Source organism: Pteropus vampyrus, unplaced genomic scaffold, assembly GCF_000151845.1.
Source record: "Pteropus vampyrus isolate Shadow unplaced genomic scaffold, Pvam_2.0 Scaffold80, whole genome shotgun sequence".
In the NCBI taxonomy this organism is placed as follows: domain Eukaryota; kingdom Metazoa; phylum Chordata; class Mammalia; order Chiroptera; family Pteropodidae; genus Pteropus; species Pteropus vampyrus.
This window is the reverse complement of record NW_011888861.1, coordinates 2,739,560-2,762,481: the sequence shown is the minus strand read 5'-3', so window position 1 is coordinate 2,762,481 and position 22,922 is coordinate 2,739,560. Positions and strand designations below refer to the sequence as shown.

General features: G+C 36.7%; 1 protein-coding gene across 1 annotated transcript in view; it reads right to left on the bottom strand.

Annotated features, from left to right (window-relative positions):
• The window catches only part of KIF13A (kinesin family member 13A), a 177,225-nt gene that overhangs the window by 50,650 nt on the left and 103,653 nt on the right, over positions 1-22,922 (bottom strand). Inside the window, exons 4-12 of the mRNA XM_023532273.1 lie at positions 20,003-20,095; positions 18,948-19,128; positions 16,212-16,299; positions 14,425-14,559; positions 13,628-13,740; positions 5,392-5,503; positions 4,813-5,025; positions 2,372-2,482; positions 783-917 (exon numbers count right to left, since the gene is read on the bottom strand). Of these exons, the coding sequence (XP_023388041.1) occupies positions 783-917; positions 2,372-2,482; positions 4,813-5,025; positions 5,392-5,503; positions 13,628-13,740; positions 14,425-14,559; positions 16,212-16,299; positions 18,948-19,128; positions 20,003-20,095 (1,181 nt within the window). The remainder of the gene's footprint in view (positions 1-782; positions 918-2,371; positions 2,483-4,812; positions 5,026-5,391; positions 5,504-13,627; positions 13,741-14,424; positions 14,560-16,211; positions 16,300-18,947; positions 19,129-20,002; positions 20,096-22,922) is intronic.

The window sequence follows — 22,922 nt, the reverse complement described above, 5'->3', positions numbered from 1 at the left end:
GTGTTCTCATTTTATCACAAGTATACAGTTTTTTCCAGAGGCTACATGATGTGTGATGTCATGGTTCTGAGGATTAGTGGACTGTATGTTTGCACATTTGTATTTTTTAATGTTCTCAGCTTTAGTATCTAATACAGTAAATGCAGACAGGTATAATTCAGATGCGCAAAAGTTCTTTGGAATCCTTGATACATTTTTTAAAGAGTATATATGGGTCTTGAAGCTAGAAAGTTTGAGAACAGCTGCAATAAGCTATCTAACGTGGCCAGCGGCATACCCTGAGTCCAAAGTGCCAAATCCAAACAATCACATCCCATCTCCACTCTTGATGGGTGGGATCAAAAGTTATTTCCTGAGGATGTAGGTCCATAAGAGATAAACAGGAAAGAACCTTAGCTGTCTAAACTACTACAAGAGTTTGTTTTAGCCTTGTGTTGATCTTGAAATCACCTTAGAATTACTAAGAAGCATTAACTGTGTGATTCTCCAGAACGTCTCAGGATCTTTGTGATTGAACCTAGATATTCTAAGAATCCTTGACACCATAGCTAAGGATCACATTGACACTCTCAGCTACCCACTTGTGCCCCTCTGATGCCCTAATTGCACAGCCCCAGGATAATACAAAATAGCTGTTTTTCAATCTCAATGGTGACCTGACTGTAGTATGAATCTTTTTGATGAAGGCCAAGCTAGATACAAAAAACAAAGTCATGGGGACAGGCACCCAGATTCAACTGAGAGTTACACATGAATTTGTATGCATTTATATACCCTCTTACCTTTAAATAATAAACCAGAAGTTCATTGAGAGCAGGGTCTGCATTCAAGTTGACTAAGTAGCACTTGTCATCTCCCACCTTGATACCAGATGTTTCCAGGGAAATGCCCATACTTTCAAGTTGTCGTTGTCTCTCCTGTGCACAAGGAAGACAAAAGCAAGAAACTCTATTTGTTGCTCTATTCGCCAGCTGTATCCATGGAAAGTGTAAGTCACTGTTTCTGGGGACAATGCCAATTAAATTACACATCCCACTAAGCTCAACTAGGTTTATTTACAGCCTAAAATGTATGACGTCTTGTGTTAGTGCGTTGGGGGCACCAAGGGTAAACCAGACACCATCTTGCCCTTAAGGGGTTTAACTGTCTAGTAGAGGGGGAAGACCACATAACTGGAATCAAGAGGAGAGCCCTGTGCCACTGGAGAGGAACAATGTGTTGTGGGCTTCACAGGACGGAGATTATGATGGGCTAAGAAACAAGGAAGGCTTCAGGAAGAGAATACATTTAAGGTGGTTCTTGAAGCATAAGAATTTCAACAGAAGAAATGGAGTAGCAAGATAAGGGCAGGCTGTTCTGGGGGAAGGGTACAGGAAAGCAGAGTAAAGACTCTGGGAATACTGGAAGATTTCAGGGCCCCAAATCCTTAGTAAATGTGGAAAAGTACTGGGAGATGGAGCTGGAAGAGCTGATTGGGTGCCTATTGCAGAGGGCCTTGAATTCATTCATTCACTGATGACATATTTAGGTAACAGGTACTGACCTAGGGCAGAGAATATAACAGCGAACAAAGTGAAGCCCCTCTTTCACGGAAACATCTATTCTAGTGGAAAGAGATAGACCATAAAAAAAAAAAAGACAAGTAAATATATAGAATTTCTAATGGGAATAAGTGCTATGGAAAAATATCAAGCAATGTAAGAGGGACAGGAAGTTAGGTGTGTGTGTGCGCACGTGAGTGTGTATGGGGCAGAGGACATGAATAATATCTACAAGAAACATACAAGCAAACAGCTGGACTAGATCTCAGTCACTGCTTTCAAGCTATGTGATTGAGATTGGTCTAGTACTTGCAAGTGGTCAGTGAACTTAAAACGTTTATAAAATGCATGTGTAGAGATTCATAAGACACATACTCACATTCGAGTACAAAATTAGTCCTTGCTTTATATTTTCTCTCAAGTAAAGTTCACAGAGCATTTTCTATCAGGCCCAAAGAATCAAATACATTGAAAAACTATGATGTGCTGAATGTTACAAATTCTGTCAATAAGGTAGCCATGTGCTATGCCAAGTGATCTAAATTCACAAAACAAGATTTTTGTTTAAACGTGTAAAGCAGGAAATAGTAAAGATATTTCCTTTATCATGTCTGTTCAAATTTAGTGTTCTCCAACACTTCCAGCAAATATATAAATCAAATTATAGTTGATAAAAGACACAAGTCAATATCTAAAACTGACCTTTGCAGTCTCTAGTTCAGCAAAAAAGAGGTTCTCGAAAGACTTGTTGAGCACAAGTGACTGACAATACAGAAAAGACAGCAAATGAAAAAGAATCACAATATTTTAGGCCTAAATTATCAAGCTACCTGTGCAATTTCTTCTGTTTTTCTCAGCTTCTCTTCCCAAGTCACTGTTAGTTCTTTTATCAGCTTTTCAGACTCTTCAAGCTTCTCTTTCAGTTCAGGGGCCTTCATAGCCTTTAAAATGAAACCAGAGCTATCTGATTTTCTAATTTTTTCTACCACTATAAACAAGACAATCATTTATTGTCCTTCTTAAGCAGTTATCAACAGTTTGTTGGAAGCAATTAAGTCACATGCTGTCAGGGTGGGTTTTAGACCTTTATTAATCAAATGAAATGTAAGAGGCAAACGGTTGCTACTATTTAAAGGAGAGAAATACTAGTGCCCTGAATTAAATTGATAAAATCATTACAGAGTAATTTTATCCATCATACTTAAATTTCAGTTAAAGATGTTAAAGTTTATTTTCGAAATAGAACATAAGAAAGAAGGTTACTTAGGCACATTTCTTTTTCAGTAAGACAGAGATCAATGCACATCACCAATAAAGGCATTCTGGTTATATTAACCTACCAGGAAAGGTGAAGATTCTTCTCGTTTATTTAAAAATTTGAATTAGGGCCCTTTAAACTAGTTTTCTTGTTGATGGTAATAAAACTAGCGTATTTATTATTCACTTAGAAGCAGGACATCTGGTTAAAAGAGCAGTAATTTCCCTCTAAGTTTGTTACTTGAGAATAACTAAGGGGTCTAAATACAGATAGATGCAGCTTGAAAATGTGGAGAGGCCTTTACTTGGCAACGATATGCTTTGACACTCTATAATAACATGAGCCTCTATAGAGTATAACCTTATCAATAAGATGGTAGAGCTTGGACAAGAAGCTGAAGTGGCAATGATCTGGAGGATAACTGACTGTGCCTGAGTTTCACAATATTAATAGACCCTTAGCGTGACATTTAGTGCTGGGTACAGGGAAACAGAAGTAAATCTTCTAGGTGAATCTGCTATGGTTCCTCTCTCTTAAGGCCAGGCATTGTTCTAGCCAACTGGCCTAGACTAATTGGTCACAGTGAATATGCAGATTCAGAGATAAGAGGAAAGAAGTAGATCATCTACCTTTAAACAAATATCAGAAGCATTACACTTTCCACTCCAGATCATGACTCACTTCAAAAGTTATCTGCATTTTGATTTTTCAGGTGTTTTGCCATCCTTCTTGGCATCAATAAAAAAATTATGCTTAATGCACTGAATGATGATTATAATGGCAATAACAAAAATAGCAATATTTATAGAGTACTTTTGATGTGCAAGGCATTGTGCTAAGTGCCTTCCAGTATCAGTGTGGTACTAGGGTTAGGGCTGAAAAAAATTAATAAAACACAGCTTCTTGAGCTATCAAAGCTCATAGGCTAGAAGAAGAAAAAGACATGTAAACAAAAAAATTACAATGCAACTGCCAGGATCACCAATTCATGGAGTATTCAGATCCCTGGCTTCACTCCCATTTGTTTGTTTTATCTCCTGTTGATTACTTTTGTGATAAGTCCATAGACAAAAAGTATTTAAACAGTGCCAGATATACAAGTGCTCAATAAATAATGACTATTACCTTTTTTTCCTCCCACGCTTAATACTCTCCCAAATAAAGAGGGGTCAGAAGAGGGTGGTGTGAAGGAATGTGAACTCAGAAGCCTTAGGTACACACCCAAGTCCTGGCATGTGGGAGCCTGTGACTTAACCTAAAGCACTTGGCCTCCTACTACCTGTTTCAAAAGAGATAGCGCCTCGGTAACTTGCATAAAGCAACAGCTATTTGGAAAAGAGTATGATTATTAAAGTCTGGGTAAAGCCAAGGAAAGATGGCAACAATGCAAAATTATTGATTTTTGTCTCCTCCCAGGAGCTGACATTAAAAAAAAAAAGATTTCTAAATTATTCCTACCATTTAATTATCCTTGATAATGCTGTCTTCCATGACTTGAGATGACATAAAACTAACTTTTTTGAAAACTGCAAGGCCTTTTGTTAATATAGTGTATAATGTTAATAAAAATAACACACTTGGTTCTGTGTGCTCAAGGGCCAACTGATTTACTATAGCAAACAATTAGGTGGTAGCGGCAACTCTTGCTTAATTGTCTGCTTTCTAGACTGTAAGGTGCTAGAACAGAAGTTTTGTATTATTCATGCTGTCTCCATAATGCTTAGCACATAGTAGATGCCTATCAACACTGCGATGTTGAACCACATGGAGCTGACCTAGAGCTGCAAGCAAGCATGTCCTGACCACTCTGATATCATAGGTCAGAGAAATTCAAAAACAAGGAACACCAGACTATTTTTTATTTTTAACTTATTTTTAAATTACAGTTGACTTACAAATTATATTAGTTTCAGGTGTACAATATATCTTATGCAGCAATCACTGCAGTAAGTCTATTACCCATTATCACCATACGTAGCTGTTAATGACAGTATTCTCTACGCTGTACATTACCTCGGCCTGTGAGAGCTGCTCTCTCAGTTTCTCGACTTCCTCCCGCAGTTCCCGGATGACTTTTGCATTGGGATCCTCATTCACAATGGCATGGTTAACAATCCTTTTGGCTCGATCTGCATACCGTAATGTGGAGAGAGTCTCTTCATAGTTGTCTGCTGCTGGGCTAATGGTGGCTATCATAGAGGTCTGACTGTTGCCCCCTAAATTGTCCTACAAAATATTTCAAATAGCATCTTAGGGAACAATGCCCATGTAAAAAAGTATGATGAAAGTAATAAACTATTCTGTGAAGAAAACAGGATGTGAAAATAGGTCTGTATTTCAAGTAATTTTATGAGTAGATGAAATGTGGTCTCCTTATATTCACAACAATGAATGACGCCCACCAAACAGCATTATAATGAAATAAAAGGCAACAGAAACAAGTTTTCATTCTGCATTCCTAGGAATTAGGAGAGCACTACAGTATTCTCAGATGTTTACTGTATATTTAGTTAGCTTTGCACACACCTTTCAGCTGTCACCTCAGACATAGCCAATTTTTAGTTGGAAAGGAACACTGGAACACTGAATTACCTTAAGAAGCCAAGTGAGGACTGAATCTCGATAAGGCACAAATTTGTTTTTTCCCTTGCCAGCTGCCTGGTCAGCCAGAGATGATATAACCAACCCCAAGGTTGTCAGTGATCTACCAAGAGGAAAATTTTAAAATTAGTTTTATGGAATGTTTATTTTTAGTTTTCATGAAACAATAATCCTTCTAAGTAATAAGTATAAAATATGCAGATCAATAAAGTGCTAAAATTGATATAATCAAGTCTTCATTAATTTGTCAAGCTGAGGAAAAAACAAAATAATTCCACTAATTTAAAAAAATGAAATTAGAATGCCTATAAGAGTCTATTCTGTTCAGTCACAGAACATGTGAAACATACATTTCAGAATCTGAAAAAGTACATTTAAAAGATCACACTGGCAAGTTTTAATTTATTCCAAAAATTATGTTACAAGTCTGAATCATTTACTCTTTGGATCTAGTTTGGACCATTTTGGCCCCTAATTTTGTTTCCTCCAATAACCACGTAATTTGCAGAGTACCCTTCCACTAAAAGTTATAAGCTATATACTGTTCGTCTGCTTACCGCTGGCAAGTTTATTTCATGTAGAGTTATTATAGTTTACAGAAGAACCACTCAAGCAGAGGATAGCATAAGGCTACTCTTCCAGCCCCTGCTACTCAAAGCAGCATTGGCATCACCTGAGAGCTGGTTAGAAACAGAATCTTGGAAGTCTCCCCAGGCCTACTGAACCAGAACCAGTTGAAGGTATCTCCAGGTGATTCATATACTTCTTAAATTTTAAGAAGCCCCGACTGAAAGATATCCAAAGTGATAAATACATTTAGTTGTCTATGCCTATGATTCTCAAAATGCGGTGCTGGGACCTTATTACAAATGCATATTCTCAGGCCCCACTCCAGACCTATTGAATCAGAAACTTACAGTGGGACTCTACAATCCATACTTTAACAAATCCTCCAGGTGATTCTGATGCAGCCTAGAGTTTGAGAACCACTGGTCTAGGCTACTAAGCTCCCCCTGGTGGTTAACACATGTTCTCTGCACCTGGAGAAAAGAGTACCATAGAAATAATAAAAGATTTGTAGTCCTGAAGAATGAAGGACATCCTCTGGTGTTCCATTTAAATTCCAATTTCTCTTCTAAGAGAAAAATCTACTGAATTCCAAGTTTAGCAGCCAGAAAACAGCAGCCTCAGGGATTGCAAACAAAGTTAGATGATACCATAAAAACAAAATGCTTTTAAAATAGTCTGAAAAACCAAACATTACTATTTATTTATAAAAACACAGAAGGGCACAAATCAGCAAGTGACCAGAGGTTAGCAGGTGAAAGACTAAATGGCTTTTTTTCAAATATTAACAAGAAATTGAGTTGAAAGGAAAGAAAGCATATTTCCCACAAAACATAATTCCTCAAAGGCGACTCACTGAAAAGTCACTGAAATACAGAGCAAATTCAAGCAGCAGAAAATGAATGAGAATTTTAATAACTACCAGCCATTACCACAAAGTGACATAAACACATACATTAAAACTGACAGGTTTAAAGTTAAACAAGTCCAAACCAAGAGAAATGAAAACATATGTCCACACAAAAACTTGTACATGAATTTTCACAGCAGCGTAGTCACAAAAACCGAAATGTGGAAACAACTCAAATGTCTATCAGATGATGAAGGGATGAATAAAATGTGGAATATCCATATAATGGAATATTATTTGGACATAAAAGAGAAATGAAGTTCTGATACATGCCACAACATGGATGAACCTTGAAAAATTATGCTAAGTGAAAGAAGCCAAACACAAAAGGCCACTGTCCTAGGTTGAACAGTGTTCCCTTCACCCAAATTCATACCCACCATAACCTCAGAATGTCACTTTATTTGGAAATAGGGCCTTTGCAGATGAAATTAGTTAAGAAAAGATCACACTGGATTAGGAAGGGTTCTAATCCAATGACTGGTGTTGGTGTAAGAAGGCCATGTGAGGACACACATGGAGAACACCAAGGGAAGACAGAGGCAGAGATTGGAGTGATGCATCTACAAGCCAAAGAATGCCAGCGACTACTAGAAGCTAGAACAGAGGCCCAGAATACATTTTTCCTCTGAGTCCCCCAGAAGGAACAAACTCTGTGGATCCTTTGATTTTGGACTTCTGGCCTCCAGAACTGTTAAGAAAATAAATTTCGTGACCTAGTTTGTGGTAATCTGTTATTAAAACACTACAAAAATAATACAGCCACATATTATTTGATTCCAATTATATGAAATATCTAGAACACGCAAATCTATAGAGGTGCAGGTAGCAGTTACCTAGGGTTAGGGGTGGGGTCAATAAGGAATGACTTGAATACACCAGGTTTCTCTTGGGAGTGATAAAAATGTTTTAAATTACACTGTGGTGATGGCTGCACAACTTTGAATATAATAAAGCTATTGAACTGTACACTTTAAAATGGTAAACTATATAGTATATGTTATTTCTCGATACAGCTTTAAAAATTGAAAAAAAGATTTTTAATTAAAAGAAATTCAGGAAGTTCAATCACTCCTCCTTCCATGTGATATGTAACAAATAAAGGAAAGTAGTTCGATATAAGGCAGAAACACATTTCTGATCTAATATAGAATATAGGGCATTTTTCACATTTTGTAACTACTGAAATAAAATTTTCAGTTAGAAACAATTCCTTGAACTACCTCGGATTTTTAATACCCGATTGCAGCAGAAATGGCTTTAACTCATACAAACTATAAAGAGCTCAGTGACTCAAGGTTCACAATGGCCGTTCATATGAAAATACATTTTGGGGATGTCATGGATTTTTCATCGAGACTAGATTTTACTTCACTTTGTGGCAACTATTTATACTTCCTAATTTGACAGTGCGGAGATTAAAAAGGGAGTTTCTGTCACTCCTAAATAATAAAACATAAAATCAAATGAGTGTTAGAGAACACGGAGAGGGTAACACAGAGTCTTAATGTCCACTAAACAAGGCATGCTCTGCAAGCTCAGTGCAGGGGGAAGAAGCATTAGCAGGAGGGGGTTGGAGCTGGACTGACGATGATACGACTCCAGTTTCTGTGTGCACTTTGCTCTATAATTTATCCAGTAAGAGAAGTTTATCATTAATAGAAGTCACACTCTTTCACCTAATAGCGTGCATACGTTCAAAAAAAGAACTTTATCTAAACCTATTAGGGTCTCCTGGAAACAAACAGAAATAAACTGCAGGGTGAGTGGGACTCCAGGATGAGTGAGAGATACCAGGTTACCCCGTGACAAGGGGTCCATGCCATTCCTCCCTTCTAGGTTCCACCCAGAAGCAATGATCCAGGGACTACTAAAATCCTAAAAGCTGTTTGAAAGTTCAATGTGTGAAAAGTGAACAACAGGCTAAACAAATTTTAATGAGAATTTCATTTCAGATAGCTTAAAAATATATAAGAATCAATTATGGATTCTGCTAGCACTCTCTTCTCATGCTGGAGGCAAACAGGCAGCTTGGGTGCCTCACAGGTGTCTAGCATAGGGTGAAGTTGTTTGCAGTTTTAGCAGCTGAAAAAAGTTATTTCAATAATCTTTCTAATTCTACCAAAGCACTGCTTCTGCCCCGAATCTACTGGAGGTAGAGATAGCAAAGAAGCTCCTATTCTTTAAATCTCTTAGCAGAGTTCTCGGGCTGGGATGGGGAGTAGAAGGAGAGGAGCTGACTAGAGAGGAAGGAAGAGTTAGACTAGGGGATAACATTTATAAACAGACAGCCATGCTTTAAGATTTAAAATTTCAAAAATATCTTTAACAATAAAGAATTTGGCATCAAAAAGAAAGTAAATAAAACTTGAATCAAAAGTAATATAAAAGCTTCACCAATAAATACATTCAATGAAAAAAAGTCATAATTCTTTTCCTTTTCTTGCTTTTCTGCATGTTCTAACCTACATAGATTCCAAACCACCAGATTCCTGCCCTTAGAAATGGATATAATGTGATGTGAGTTACCTGTATGCTCTAGGGTAGATTTCAAATATACTATTTTACTTATTTTTCCAATGATCTTCTTGTAAGATCATATGTGCAGTAATTATTAAACTTTATTAGAGTTAGCCATATACAGGTATACCTCAGAAATATTAAGAGTTTGGTTCCAGACCACCACACCAAAGCAAATATCACCAATAGAGTTTTAATTACTTTATTGGTGGAGGGTCTTGTCTTCAATTTGTAAAAAATGCAACATCTGTGAAGTGCAATAAAGCAAAGCACAATAAAAGATGTATGCCTGTACTATTTCTCTATCTCTTTCTACTTAGATTGTGATCACCTTGAGGAAGGTAACCATTCTATTATCATACATATTCCTCCATGCAATTACTGTGCCTGGTTGACAGAAAGCACTAAGTATCTGTGGAGTAGAATACACTGAAGAACAGAAATGGACCTCTTTCTAAAAAGGACTAATTCAATAACAGTTTTGGTATGCTTTGTGGGTGCTGGCCCAATATCCATTTTCCCCTTTTTCTTACTAACAGAACCCTAATTTTGTTGGGAGGCATGTGCCAGGCTAAAAATACCACTTTCCAGAATCCTCTGCACACTAGTGAAGCCATAAAACAGTGCTGGCCAATGAGATGTAGGAAGACATTATTGGGGAGGGGCTTCCAAAGAAGCTGTCGTTCTTCCGATAGAAAAGATACATTATGCTGCTGACAGAAGCTGGTGGTCCTTTACTCCTCTCCTCCTTTCTCCTTCTTGTTTGGAACACAGACATAGATACAATGCATGGAATGGTAGAGCCATCCTGAGGTCATGAGGATGGCATGCACACACACACAGTAGGATTAGCAGAGCTGTGTGCCTAAGAGCATTTCTAAGGTGCTGTTCCAGGTTCTAGACTTCCTGTTAAGTGAGTCAAATCAATGCATCATTTGGTTGTCACTGTGGCTTGTTTCTGTTGCTTACAACAGAATGTAGTACCTGGCTTTTAAAGAATTAGTTGAAAGATGACGAAGGTAGTAGGTCTGAGTTTTGTAAACTTCCCGGTAAGTCCCCACTCTTAACAGTAAAGGAGAGATACAAAGAATATAGGTGGCAAAATATGAGGAAAAGACAGTACCATCACCTGACGAGAAAGAAAACTATTATACTATAGGCCCCATTTTCATTCACCATTGTTTTCTGGTGGCTAATGCAAATCATTAAACTCAAATAAGGTTCATCTAATGAGTTATCATTCCCAATCTCATTTCCAGCTCAATTGCTGTGGTGTAATAATAAAGTATATACTAACATTTCCAAAAACAAGTTCTTTTGGACATTTGTTCCAGGGATTTTAATTTATAACTAGAATTCTGCCAACAAGTAAGCTCAGAGAATGATAAGTTATATGGGATTCATTAATGCAGGACTCCTCAGAGCTTTTAGCGTTGTGAATGTCCAAATGAAGGTTTTACAAGTAGCCTTTCTCAAAACTATTAATCCAGGGATCCTTTATTTCCCAAAGCTACTTGAGGAACTAGTATTTCACAAAAATGCTTTGGGAAACACTGAGGCAACAAAGGCACATATCTCAAAAGATGTGGATATTCCCCAACCAGCGGGCATATTTTTGCTCTGTCCTTTACAGGTCTCTCATGTTAAATGTAAAGACATTTATTCAGATTTTTTTCACATACTTAGACCCTACAATGTACAAATGGTAAGTTAACAAGGACCCCCACCTGCCCTTAAATAATGGACAGAAGCATGTCTTTTTTATTCTCCCTAGGTACAAATACATATTTGGTCATTCAGGAAGCACCCATTTAAGTGACATTTCCAAGAGGAAATGAAGATGAGTCATGGAACGTACTCAAGAAGAAGGAGGACTGAGTCACATGAAACATTTGAAACATTAAGTTTATATTATTATAATGTAAATTATATAACAAAACCCTAGGGGTAACATATATTAATATCCCTAGAATAAGTTTGGTAGAACCCATTTTTGGAAATGTTTAGTATATACTTTATTATAAACCACAGTAATTTAAATGGAAATGAGACTGGGAAAGATACTCATTAGATGAACATTGTTTGCATTTAATGACTAGCCATTGCTGAGAATAAAATGGAACCATTTTCAGTGGTATTCCTTGGGACATTAGAGTGTTCCATGATCTAAATGAGTTCTCAGGGAAGCTGAACCAGCCAGACTCCAGCAGAAAGGAAAGGTTTCCTCATTCCACCCTTAACAGATAGGTGGAGCAGCAGATGGATTTTTCAGATGTACTCCCCTGTGAAGATGGTATTCAGACGACTTAAACCTATGGAGCCCTGAACAGGCAGGCCATGGCGGTGCAGTCACACAGCGCCTTAGCTCTCCAAATGAAGGAATAATGCGTGTTTTAAAGCTCTTACAAGCTTAAGGAGAGATGAAGCTCCTAAATCCATAGCCCATTAAGCAGACACTAACGTCTGTGTGATGTCCCTGACAGGTCTGCTTAAGAGGATTATTAATGTTCCATCCAAAAGAAGCCCAAATAAGAGGCTGAGAGAAGGCTTAGGAAACATGTCACGTCAGAGACTTCTTTAACACTCAACTGGGCACTGATTTTAAGGCTTAAGAAGCTATTTGTGGAGCTATCAGGCAGAAGTTTCGATTTGTTATTTTACTTTGTTAGTACATACTTATATTGAGCTTGCTATGTGCTAAGCACTGTCCTAAGAGGTCAATAAGAACTAGTGATCATTACACATTAAGGCTACACTCTGAGTTTCCACAAATTCACGGCACATAATTTCCAGTGTTTTCTTACAAGCCGAGCTAGCAGGTAAAGGGCTGGCATGGCTAAGCAACCGTAAACAAATCTCTAAGATAGGTAACAAACTTTCCTTTGGTACCTGCTCTCTCACACTCTCATTTCTGCTTTCCCACCCTGGTTCCCATCCTGGAATGCAGAGATGTAGTGCCAGCCTGGGCTCCTATAATGCTTTGTCATGAAATACAGCAAAATCCTTTGTTATTAGAGTAAGAGACAGGATGACTGGAAGATTAACTCCCTAAAGTAGCAGTCTTTGCAGTGAGTGTGGCTGTGTCCATCTGATAGTCTAATTTTAAACTTCTGTATACTAAAATTATAATGTGCTAATATTGTTTTAAAATGCAAGCTGCACAAACATGTTCCTGAAAATATTGCCTTCTGTCACCTTCTGTCCTAAACAAAACCCCAAGTTACATATCTCAAGAGAAGAATGTTACAAGTACAAACTAAACTACTTTTCGCTAAACTTGGAATAAAGATAACGATTATGCTATTTATATGGATTATAAAAACAATAGCTACAACAATATTTATTCAGTGCATACTACATGCCAGGCATTGTTCTAAGCACATTATAGGCATTTAATCTCCAGTAATTCTATGAAGTAGGAACTATTATTATCCCCATTTTACAGATGAGAAAAATAAGAGGTAAAATCACTTGCCCATGATACATGCATATCTAGTAAGTGGTGGAAGCAGAATTAAACTCAGGCAGTGTGGCTTGAGTGCACTCTCTTAAATGCAAACTCTGCTCTCTCTCATGTTGGAAAGCAGCGAGACTTCTCTTGCATGCCAAGAGCCATCTGAGACACTGCACTACTGAAAGAACAAGTCTTTCATTTGTCTGTGCCTCTGCTGCACACTCCGCATGGAATGCCTTTATCTCCTTTGTCTACCTGGCAAACTCCTACACATCATGCACCACTGCTCTCTTTCAGCCTTCACTGCATCATTGGGCACACTGGAGAGCACTAAGGGAAATAGAAAGATTGCAGTATGGCAGTTATTCAATAACGACTAAATTTTTTTTTTTTTTGAGGTATTGATGTTTAAACAGTATTAGCCTTACAAAGGGATTCAAAGCAGATTTTCTCTTCAGAGTAAGCTCCCCGAGTTAACTGACTACATGATTTGATCCATGAAATTGTGATTTGCATTTATCTATGACCACATTACATATAATGATAGACTAAATGTTCGTACGATGTTTGAGCAGGGCTGCCCCATGTAGCTTTTCTTAAACTTTATGCATCTCAATGGAGGCAAGCTGCTGTTTTTGCTCAACCTAGTTTACTAGAGCGGCATAGACTCTGAACCACCCGTGATTAGGGCCATCTGACCCCTAATATTGCAACAAGTCCCCCCAGGCACACAGGAAGTTGGATGTGATGCTCCAGCTTAGCACCAGCCACCTTACTTGTTAATGTTGCTGCCTTCTTTCAGTCGCTCTCCTGCAGCTCCTGTTTTAGACACTCTTTCGCTACCAGCCAGGTCTACCAAGCTCACCTTACTGACTTTCTCTCCAGAGTTCTAGTCATAGGAAACAAGAGAGAAACAATACATGTGAATGTAAAAAACACACAGATTTCTACATATATGTCAGCACTATAGCTGAGAGCAACCTGAGTAACCATTTTCTACAAGGCAAACTTCTCACGATCTTAAAGAGCAGGAAGAGTTATCTGGACTAGCAAGTTCACAGTAATAATTTAAATTGGTGTGGTCATTTTGTTTTGCAGCTAGGTAGAAGTATACTCGGCTTTCCAGAATATAGTCAGAAAGCTAAGATTTTATGTGCCTATGAGGAAATACTAGGACATGAGGATTCCTGTGCATTCAGGTCAAACTCTTCTCTTCTGAGAAAACATTCATCAGGCTAAATGTTGTGGTTTCTTCTTTAACATTCCTTAATGACCATGAGGTAGACTCAGTTTTTTTAAGGGGAATTTCAGTATGAAAGGATATATATTAAAAACCACATAGTGACGTCATCATGCCCTTTAGGAAGTTCACACAAGAAATTCAATATATTTTTTTTAAAGTTATATATTAAGGAAGACCTAGGAAATTAAATGGTTTACGCACAGTAGCTCATCTAATAAGTAAAGAGCACGCATAAAATCCTCAGCAGCTGAACCCAACCATGATACACGTCACCTCTGTAGATATTTTGAGCTCTTTTACTGCCACCAAAGGATCTTCCCAGTCCCTCACCCCAGACTGTAAGTCGTAAAGTGTCTGTGTGATTATGATGTTGAACACAGCATGGGAGCGGCTACTTTCTTCATTCATGTTGGTTGCAGCTACCGTCCGAGACTTATTTCCCTCAGACATCAATGACTCAATATCCTAGAGGCAAAGCATAAGGAAAATATTATAAGCAAAAACTTATGAACACAGTCCTGCCCACCAGGTGTTATGTATTAATTATGATCCCTCTGACGCATTAGTCACCACCCTCCCATAAAAACCACCCTGCCTGTCCTCCATCAACCATGATGGAGTTTGAGCTCCTTCCTCCCTCAGTACTTTCTACAGATGAAATGTTTTCCCCATCCTTTCCAATCCGCAACTGCCTTCTTTCTGTCAAGCACCTATTTTTCTCCTTTGCAAGTTCCTAAAGGAGAAAAGAGCTAATATTCATTGAGCACCCCAGATACTCAATAATGACAGCAGTTTCTTCATTTCATTTTAATTCTCTGGGCTTAACAACTGTGTGCGGTGATCTACTGCCCACTTGTGTGCCTCCCTCCTCCAATACTGTGGCTCTTCTAGGACAGGGAATTCTCCTTATTCACCTACGTACACCTGCCTCAGAACATCTGGAACCTATGGGCTCTTATACAATGTTTGATAAATGAATCTTATAAAAGAAGCATTTTCTTGATTGTACATACAAGGACACTGAAGTTCACGGAAGTCAAATAACTTTTCCACATCTAGTAAGAGGCAGAGCTGGGATATAAATCACAAGCTCCCTGGCTCTTACTAACAAGTGAAAGGATGAGATAGACACTGAACCAATCACACTGAGCTACAAACCAGGGCTGATTTAGCACTTTTATGCCAGAGAATCTCCATTCATTTCAAAATCTAAGTGTTTTAAAAGTGATGATTACACTCTATTTCTGATATCTTTAATACCGAAAATGGCTTTAATTAAAATTTTTTTTTTAAATTTTTTTCAATTACAGCTGACATATAATATTATATTAGTTTCAGGTGTACAACAAAGTGGTTAGACATTTAGAGAACTTACAAAGTGATCACCCTGATAAGTCTGAAAAATGTCTTCATTTAAATGGCTAGAGTTACCTAACAGATTAATTTTAGTTGTATCAAGTCTGAGGTGATGATAGGCCAGCCACCAACACATACATAGCACAACTAAGTAAGTATAAGGGTATATTCACTCATTCATTTGTTAGCACTCTTCAGCAACAGATAGCAGTTTGTTTTATGAGATTTCCAAAGCAATGAAAATAAAAACAAGGGCAAAAACATCAAGTCAGGAGGTAAGAAGGCATAAAAATCAAGGAGGAGGAAAATGAAACAGGCCAATCAATAGAGAATCACTTCAGAAAAATAGAAGAAACAGAAGAGTGAAAAGTAATGGAAACTAAGGCATGAGACCCTGTCAAAGAGAGGGGTGGAATTAACTACCAAATATTTTTACATTTGTCCAGATTTATCTAGAAGGACATCACTAGCAACCTTAAAAACAGTTTCAAGAGAGTGGTGTTAGTGAAAATATTCAGCAAGCTCAAAATGTTGGGCTTCTCAGCTACACTGTAAAACGTTCATAACAAGGCAGGTTGAAGACTGTGAAAAAAAAGGCCTTTGCCCTTTTTTTCTGTTTGAGGTGTACTGATACTGGGTTTTGGAGACCATGAATGGTATTAATATGCTATAAAACATTCATATAAAAATATATTCAATATCACACACTCTGATTTACTGCTAGTTATTTAATGACATTAAAAAAAAAAAATAACACTTACCTCAAAACTAGTGACAGCCAGTTGGGATAAGCCATCTACGTATGGTCCCAAAACTTTATGCTCTCGAACTTTAAGAGATTGTCTACTCCTTTGGGAAGTAGACAAGGAAAAAGGAATGAATGAATCAAAGCAAACTTGGAGGCTTTTCTAAGTACTCATAAACCAAGACTGCAGTTTCGAAAGAACTTTTTTTAATGATCAAAAAATATCCTAAATCTATTTTACTTACATTAGCAAAACAGCATGAAGAATGTCTTTTATACTCTGATTTCTATTTAAAGTAAATTACTATTTAAAAAATTCTATCTCTACTCCCAAACTAAATAGCCAGCACACAGAATACTAGGCTAGGCGAGGTTGCTTTAGCAAATGAACTTCAGTTTTCAAACAGGAGGAAAAGAAAAGAAAACGAAGCAAAAAACATGCCGCGAATGAATTTAACCTTAAGGCTATTTTATAAATAAGCACATTCTCAGTATATAATATTTTAAAGTTCTGACCAAGTAATGAACAATATTTAAGTATTTTATTTTTAATTAATTTTTTCAAGTCTGTATTGATTTGTGCTGCTTCTATGCTGGCAATTTTATACAGAAAGTGATATTATAGTACAGAAGTAGTTTGTAGTTACTGATACTTATCCTACATTTAGAATTGGCTCTGCTGGTGAAGATTTTAGGGCTCTTTTGAATTTTAAATGGAAAACATGGTTGGATATCCATCTCAATAGCTTATCAACAGATAATTGAGATTAAAAGAAAAGCTATACATATTATGACCATGTTGTATATGTCATCTTTTTCATGGCATCAAATATTAATCACCTCTCGAATCAAGAGTCAACACTTGGCATCACTCATGTATGGAAAGAAGGAACAAAGGACCACTGAGTGCTTCCCAAAGTCTTAGCATTGTTCCCTAAGAACTTTAGAGTTATCCCACTTAATGTTAGAAAAACCCTACAAAGTAACCTTATTTAGAAACTATTTTAAGGATGAAAAATTCAATATGACGATGAGCAGTTCTGCTGCACTCTAAACAAAGGCAGACCAAATGCATGTCTGCAAGAGAGCTACTTTGATACACACAGATTTAGAACTCAGCTCACTCTGCTTGCACCGCCAGAGAGTCTTTAATGGTATTCATGAGCATGAAAGAGTAAATCTAGCACAATACCAACTGCTCGTGATGGTGTCTAACATCTGGAATTCTTGTACACTGATGCTGGCAGTATAAACTGCCACAACCACTTTAGAAAACAGTTTGGCAGTGCCTAATAAAGTTGAAGATTCAGTATTTGTGACCCACAATTCTAGAAACTCCCTCATTTGAAAACCAGAACTGTATAAGAATGCTCAGAGGAGCACCATAATGATAAAAAGTGAAAACCACACAACAAATGACAGGAGATGGGATAAAAAAATTATGCTATAATCATACAATGGAATACTAAAAAGTAGTGAAAATTAATGCATTCTTACTTCACACATCAGAACAAATGAATCACTAAGGGGAAAAATAGCAAGTCACCAAAGGACACATATACTATAATGTCACTTACGAAGTTGAAAATTATGCAAAATTATATGTAAACTATAAAGAAGAGGAAGATAATGAGAAACAGAAAATTCATAATAGTAGTTACCTTGGGGAAGAATGGGATCCAAGAGGAACATATATGGGGCTTCAAAAATATTAGTCATATTCCACTTATTAAGCCAAATGGTGAAAAGGGCAGTCACTGATTTTATTATTCTTTATACTTTACACGTATTATAAATGTTCTCTCATATGCATTAAATAGTTCATAACTTTAAAGTAAATATAAACATTTCCTATGATTGGGTCACTTTCTTGGCACCCATAATTTTAATCTTATACCTTTGATTATACAGCCGCTAAAAGCATTTAAAATATTTTTTAATGACATGAGAAAGTGTTCATTATGTTACACAAAATATTCAGGATATTGAATTGCATTTAGAGAATGATCTCAACACACACACACACCCCATAAATTTGAAACACAGGATCAAAATGCGTCAAAATATTAAGAGTGGTGGTATTAAAGGTCATTTTTATTTCTTCTTACATTTTTCCTATTTTCTAAATTTTATATAAGTATATATTATTTTTAAATCAGTAAGAAAATTTAATTAAAAAAGTAAATGGCCTTTTCCTTCTTGCATAAACTAACTCATCTGGTTTTTATCACCTAGTTTTTAAAAATATAGATGCCTGGGTTTTTTCTCAGGGGTCTACTGAATCCCAGTCTCTGTGGGTAGGGCTCAGACCAGTGTATCCTCAAAAAACCCTCTACGTGATTCCAATGCACAGCCTGGGAAGAAAACGACTTGCCTAGGCTGGGTCTTTGCGATCCTTCAACTGTTTCTCTTCAGTTTAGAGGTGCTGCTTTCTGACATAAATGGAAAGGCCACTGGGTCATTTTAAACTTAATTTTAATGAATAAACAAACCATGGTGGTAAAAATAATACCAATAGTAAAAATGATTTTTTTAAAATGGCATATATAAACAACTTTATACATGAAGATAGCATAAACTATGTATACTGGGTATACCAACAGACTTTGAGAGCTGATGATTTCTCAGCAAGTGAAGTGAAACCAGAGAAGTGACCAAGAGCTCAAATAAATATATTCACTTCCAATTTTAACTTCAGGATCATTTAACATTATTACCCTCTGTATAAGCTTAATTTCCACCACTAACTTACCCTTTGGGATCTAAAAGATCCCGAACTTTCTCATTATAAATTTCCATATAGGATACTTCAACTTTAAAGGTCTGTGACTCATTTTGCTCCAGAGAGATCCTTTTAAATAAAGCACAGCAGAGCCTTGGAATAAGGCCCAGCTGCTCAGCATTGCCCATCATGGAGAAGGATTTTCCTGAGCCTGGAGAATTGAAAGTGGAAAGAAAAGAGGGTAGAAAAGGAAGCAAAATATAATCATACAACTTTTCTACATATATCAGCTAAGGTCACACAGCAGAAGTGGCAAATGTGTCCCTCAAACTCTGCCTTCGGCCAACAAGGCTACTATTCTTTTTATTATACTCACGGCCTCTGGTTTGACTCTCATTGTGACATTAAGAGGGCACCTCATTTATAGGTCGATGTGTATAAATATAACCACTAAAAATAGTATGTATAGTAAATATGAGCTATATGTTATCAAATAACATTAACAGTATTTACCCCCAAAATATTTTGTTGTGCTTTGATATATATTCTCTTGTCTTGAGTCTCTTAGTTGTCCTGTGATATTGACAATAGGCAGTGTTATGATTTATTCCAACTTTAGAGTAGAAATAATGGTGCTCAGAGAGGTAATGGCTGAGACACTAGTATGTTTTTGTTTTGCTTATTTCAACCAACTGTATCACTAGCCTAGGTTTAGTAATCTATCATCATTTTGTAGCCTAGTGAGAGTCTTCTGTATAGTATGATACTAAGTGGTTTTTTTTAGTTTTTTACTATGACATTTATACTGAGAAACTGAACATTATTTTTCTAGTTCAAATACAGGTTAAACTATAATTTAGGAAAATGACATTTAATAGTTTGAAACTAGCTTTGCTCATTAACACCAAAGTTACTCAATTACCAAAACCGTTAAATTGTCAAAAAGAGGGTTACTGCTGATCATCTAATTCAGTTAAACCCACAAAGTCAGAAGCCTTTTTCTGCTGTTTCCCTAAGTGTTTTTATTTCTCTTTTAAGAAATGCACATTTAATATGACTGGCTGGAAATAAAAGCAGCTACTTACCTGTCTGTCCATATGCAAAAATACAAGCATTATACCCCTGAAAGGCTTTTTCAAGAATTCCTTCCCCAAGACACTTGAAAACTACTTCTTGACCTAAAAAAAAAAAACAAAAGAAAAAGAATACTTTTTCTTGACACATTTGTATTAATAACTAAGTCCCAGTTACTGGCATTCTTTCAATCCAAAAAGATGTGAAAAGTGTATTGCATGTTTACTATATGCAAGTTTAAGTATTAAAAGCTTAATGAATGCAATTTTATTTACTCTTCTAAACTATAACTCCATACCTGGATCAATTTATGATTCTACCCATTGCTTCCTTCTAAGACATTTCTCTAGGCATTAACGTTTTCTTTCCATATGGACACAGCCATAAAATTTGGTTTAGTCTCTTCTCATGAGTTCGTATTAAATGTCACTAAACACGAATTCTCTGATTTCCCATTCCGGATTCTGAGCTTGCGATGAGCAGAAACTATGTTACACACGTCTTGGTATGTGCATGCACCTCTGCACCTAGCATGGTGCTAAATACCTGCCAGGTGCTGAGAAACTGTTTATTGTTGGTGGAGGTAATGTGTTGAGCACAGGCACCTTTCACCTGTGTTCCCATGGGTGGGTTGGAGACAAGTTCTCCTCCATGAGCCTATCTACAGCTTACTGCAGCTCTTGGGAGTGCTCTGTCATGTGCTACATACACTATGGTAGTATCTGTAGCATCCAGCTGAACAGTAAAAGTATGAAAATCTTTTTAAACACTTAGGTGGCATTTACTACCCTTTGAAATTGGTGACTTTTTAACATTCATTCCACATCAGAGAATTAAAACAATATTCTTCTTCCACTGTGCTCTTATAGTCCTTAGAATGTTCCCTATTACAGCATTTGCAGAAACTACTGGTTTAAATACTTTCCTCCACTGTAATGAGAACCCCCTGATTGATGTCAAGACTATAATCTGTTTATCTTTGTAATCCTGGTGCCTAGTACAAAATGCTTAATAAATGTTTGTTGAAAGAATCAGTCAGTTTAACCTTTTTATCCTACATGACAATTCCTTTCACATTTGGAAATAATGCAACATAAAATAAGCTTCTGGGTGTATATTTTTCTTTTCTGCAAAGTTGGATCTGAGTTCAGCAGCCCCTTGTTATACTATGACATAGCATGGATGCAGAATAGGACTCTTAAAAATGTGTAAACAAGAAACAAGAATAAGTTTTGACCGTTATATTGGTGAAAAATAAAATTCTGACATGAAATAGAGTTAGACTGAGGAAATAGGTATTTTAATAAGCTACTGTTGGGAGAATAAATGAATGCAGCCATTGTGAAGGAAAACCTCATAGCACCTATAAAAGGGAATATGCCCACACTCTGACCCACAATGAAGCATTTACACTACAGACATACTACCACAAGGGGCTCATGTAAAGGGATGTTCACGGCAGCATTATTTATAGTATTGTAAGTTTGAATCAACTTAAATGTCCATTAGTAAGGGAGTGGATAAGTATAATGTGACTATTTTATATGATAGAATATTACAAGTAAAAAAAAAATTTATGTGTGTAAACAATGCTAGAGTTCAAAAACACTGTTCAGTTAAAAAAAAGTCACATTTGGACTGTACATGTAATGTAAAAACTTATGTCAAAAAGTGTGTGTGAGTGTGTGTGAATGTGAGAGAGAGAGAAATGTCTATGAGTACTAAGGCTTAAAAAAATGGAGAATAAAATATACCAAATTTATATAACCTTATTTCTTTATTTCTGACTTCTAACATCCAGCACACAGCCTGGTATCTAAGTGGTATTTAAAACATGTTGGCAGAACTTGTGGATTTTCTTAAATAGTAAGAGGCTTTCCTAAACACACAGGTTTGTTATGAAAACTACCTAAAGATGTGTGTGTGCACACATATACACTCTGAGAATAAGGTATTGTCAAAATTATTATCCACTAAACACACACTTTCGAGATTGCTTTTATGTTACAGTTAAAAATGATCAAAGGATTCTTCAGGATATAAAAATATGAGAATAAATTTCAGTTTAGCCTATAAATTATTGCAAATACTAAATAGGATATGAATTGACCTGCTGAATTTTTATAATTTTGTTATTGATGCAACTAAGAAGAAAGAAGAGAATTTTTATTAACTGCCCTATATGCAATGCCTTTTACATATTTTATATCACTGAATACCCAGGAATGGATCGATAAGGAGATTGAGACTCTGAAAGAGTAAGTCATTTGCCCAGGATCACGTCACTAGTGAGTAGCAGGGCCTGGATCTACCTGTATTGGCACCTGAACATTAAGGCTGATGCCCACCCATAATAGGTTATTCATGCTGCGTGACCCTGGGCATCAGCTGCTCTCTCTTTTGGTCTCCATGGTATTTTTTATGATCTCACAGAATTCATCACACTGCAGTATATTTTTCTTCTACCACTGCATTATGAGCTCCTTGGAAAACAGTAGTTGTTGCACCTTAGCAGAGTACCTGGCGCACAGTAGGCACTCTTACTGAATTCGTCCTCTGTTGACACTGCTGTTTTCAGATTAATATGTATTTAATTGGGGAGCCTTTTTCTCATTTATGATGACTGAGGCATCAAAATATTGCTTGTTGAACTTAAAAAGAAACGTTTAATTGTATTAGAGGCTTTTGAAGTTCTAATGAGCCCATAAAGACTACTACAGCCTCTGATAAATAAGGCACTGGGGTTTCAATAGACATGTCGACATAATATATATCTATTAATTGCATAATTTTGATAAAAATCAGAGATTACACTTTTACTGACACCCACAGTAATCTCCTGAAACTTGAAACAAAATATGTGACCCCAAACAAATAAATGAGCCTTTCTGATTTCCACTAAATACATACATATGCTTTCCAAAAAGTCAA